The following is a 3,335-nucleotide window of genomic DNA, read 5'->3' on the forward strand; positions in this document are numbered from 1 at the left end:
TTTCGGCGAATCTTTTACCTTGTATTTAAACAAACTCCTCCTAGGGAATTTATCGGATCAACTTCAAAATTGGTAAGTACAGTCAAAAAACATTGCTGATTAAAAGTTGTGCTATTTGTGACTGTACATATTGTACATACTCAAGAATATTGCACTACTTCCAATGAAGAAAGAAGACTTAAATTGAATTGAAAAACTGGCAACAAAGTGTTTGCAAGCGGTCTGACCGCCAGAGGGTTGGTTACTGAGTACTGACAAATATAAGCTGCCCAAACCTTTGCACGTCACAAGGATGTTTTTATTTTTAATAAAATGTAACATTAATGCATTAATTGTGTATTAATGTCTGCTTATAATATTGTATTATTATTATTATTATTATTATTATTAATAACATTATTAAATATTGTGTTTTAAGTTCCATATCCTAGAGAGGCTGTGTTTACATCTTTTCAATTAAAAAGTCACCAAAATATATTATTTGTTAAGGGGTGCCCAAACTTTTGCAAACAACTGTAGATCCTGGAACAAGTCAGTTAATAAATCTGCTGATCCTACCTGAAATGCAGCCCCTCAGCCAGAATAGTGTCCATCTGCATCCCTCCAATCCTGTTGAAGACGATGGCTCTGTGACCACCCTCCACTGCTCACACAAACACAACAAAAGGTTTTAACTCAGACCTCCATGACTTAAAATGTGCTACCTTGTTGTAGCAAAATGGTACTTAAAGGCACTTTACATGATAATAAAAAGACAACAAACAGACATGAAAATAATTTTATTTTTTTTAAGTGCAGCAATGAAAAAAGGAGAGGGAGGGGATAACAGATTAAGCAGTTTTAAGTAGGTGGGTTCTGAAAGACGGAAATGTGGGAGAATGTCTGTAGTATTGCAGGAGTTCCAGAGAGAGGCAGCAGCAATCTGGTTGTTGGATGAGGTGAGAAGAGTGAGGAGGTTGCATGTAGGAGTTGGAGTCTGCTGGTGCTGGAGGTTTGTAATGTGAACAATGTGGTGTTCAAAGGACAGGGATTGATCAAAGACGACAGAGGTTGCAGATGTGTTTGGAAGGACGACCAGTGGAGCCGTCAGTGCAGAGGGAGAATTGTCGCCGAATTTGATGAAGGATTTAGGGCCGATGATGACTATTTGTCACTGCTGAGTATGAGGAAGTTAGGTTGCATGTGGGATTTCTTTCTGTGAGGGAGCTTGTAAAGGTGGAATCAGGAGCAGCACTAGTAATGGAATTAGTGGAGATGCCAAGACTCGTCTTCTCAAAGGCCTTCAGCGCTCCGCGGCCAAGTATAGAGTGCCCCAGGCAGCAGGGGCAGCTGGGGAGAGTGAGGCTTTTAACAGCCGTATGAAAGGAATGTCCGGACATCCTGATTCAGCGGTTAGGGGAAAAAAACAGCAAAGACTTCTCCGAGATTGGAGCACAGCATTATTGGACTGTCACACCAACCTCTAATAACAAAAAGGAAAATCTTTGTGCCAGCAAAAGCCGACAGTGGCTTTTTGGGCCAGTAGCCAACGTTACACTACACACAACCACCCATCACTGTCCCTCTCCAAAAGTTATTCCCTGCTATTTGTAATTTTGCCTTGATCGATACGAAAACAAAGAGCCTGTAGCTCCATGTGGGGCCGGGATGTGTTCACACGTTTTGTTCTAAGCGCTGTTGTTGTTTCACATGTAGTAGCTCCTTGCAAATATCGTTAGGTGCACTTGGCTGGTAAATAATTTAGAATCACAGCAAAGGGCCAGATTTATATTGCGGTGTGTTTTATGTGTACCAGCTGAGACGTGAGAAGTGACCTTGTCTGTCCACAGTACCTCCCACAACGTCAGCATCAAATCAAAGCAGCTCATTACTATTTGCGCTGTATACATAATGTCTGTCTGTAAAAACATCTGCGTTGTGTTGGCGACAAATCCCTGGTGTGAAGTCACCAAAAACAAAACATGAAGATGAAAAGAAAAGCTCAAAACCATGATGCAGTTTTATGGCTGGTAAAAAATTTTGGTGGGTACATTTTCACAGATTTCCTGCCATTGGCCAAAAGTTAATTTTGAACCCTATCAATGGAGCTCTGATATCATGATTGACCCTGGCAACAGGTAAATAAAGAGCAGAGCTTCCATTTTCATATGTATAGTCAATATGTTAACACTACACAGTCTGATCCAGTAATAATGATTGTGGTGATTTCCAATTGAAAAGGTGTCTAGGTTCAAACAGCTCAACACAATTAAAGCTATGTAACACTCTGTATTAAAATCTATGTACACTAGTGATAATCCTAGAGGTCACAATAGCAAATTGTATACAGTGAGGTCAAGTCTCTAAAAATTAATTAAAAATTAATTAAAAATCAAGTCTATAAAAGTCTCACTGCAATGAAATACTACTATTGGGACGAACATCATCAAACATCAATAAAATTGGACATGTTCACTCCAGAAAAGTCTCAGCTTTCTAGTCATAGCCAGTTAAATTTAACACTGTTAATGGAACCTAGTAAGCGCGAATATTCAATCACACTAGGTAAAAATAACACATTTATACTGCATACAAAAAGACTGCATGGGCCATGTAGGTGCATGAACCATCTGGCTGCATCACACGGATAGCCTCGTACAAATGTGTGTTTACCTGTGTAGGTGGCTTCTTTAATGCCATATGCCAAAGCACCAGCTCCGAGCAGCAGCTTCAGTCCTAATCCTGCCCCTCTGCCACCAGATGAAGACATTCGACCTGCCAGATCCCTTAGGTGCTGGACCAAGCGCTAAGTGAAAAATAAGATCATAGTTATGTCCTTGCAGAAATGTGTGACTGATTAATTAATTGGAAAAACAATTATTTAAATTATACAATACGAATTATGACAAAACTATTAAAGACTATTTAACCTGATGGTTATATCTGCTCTTGTCCAGTCAAATGTCCTCCTAAGATTAGTCAAGTTATTTCCAATGCTCCCTATTCCAACACCTAAGCCAATATTCTCTACGTTGGATCACTTGATATCTTGCTTTATTTGTGAAGGTAGAAGGCCCAGAATACAGCTCAAAACTCTCCAAGTTAGATGGGACACCCTGTGGCACCCACAGCAAAACATTACCAACAGAAATGGGCTCAGAGATGTCCCACTGTGAATTCATGCAAGTGTTTGAGGGCTCTATAGCAGAAGAGTCCTTTCTGCACCCTTTAGTCCACAGACGCTGAAAGGAACTACTCATAATGCATTAGGGATAGATTGATTATCGGTTCCAATACTCAGCTTTTTTCAGATTATCAGTATTGTTATTTTTTTCAACTAGTGCAGTGCCCGTAGG

General features: G+C 39.9%; 1 protein-coding gene across 1 annotated transcript in view; it reads right to left on the minus strand.

Moving 5' to 3' along the window:
• Positions 1-509: 509 nt before the first annotated feature.
• The window catches only part of LOC118321573 (prohibitin-2-like), a 6,933-nt gene continuing 4,107 nt past the window's right edge, over positions 510-3,335 (minus strand). The window contains exons 2-3 of the mRNA XM_035652940.1: positions 2,653-2,785; positions 510-643 (exon numbers count right to left, since the gene is read on the minus strand). Coding sequence (XP_035508833.1) covers positions 555-643; positions 2,653-2,785 — 222 coding nt within the window. The 3' untranslated portion in view covers positions 510-554. The remainder of the gene's footprint in view (positions 644-2,652; positions 2,786-3,335) is intronic.

This window comes from Morone saxatilis, unplaced genomic scaffold (assembly GCF_004916995.1).
Source record: "Morone saxatilis isolate NCDOM2014 unplaced genomic scaffold, NCSU_SB_2.0 Contig12, whole genome shotgun sequence".
In the NCBI taxonomy this organism is placed as follows: domain Eukaryota; kingdom Metazoa; phylum Chordata; class Actinopteri; family Moronidae; genus Morone; species Morone saxatilis.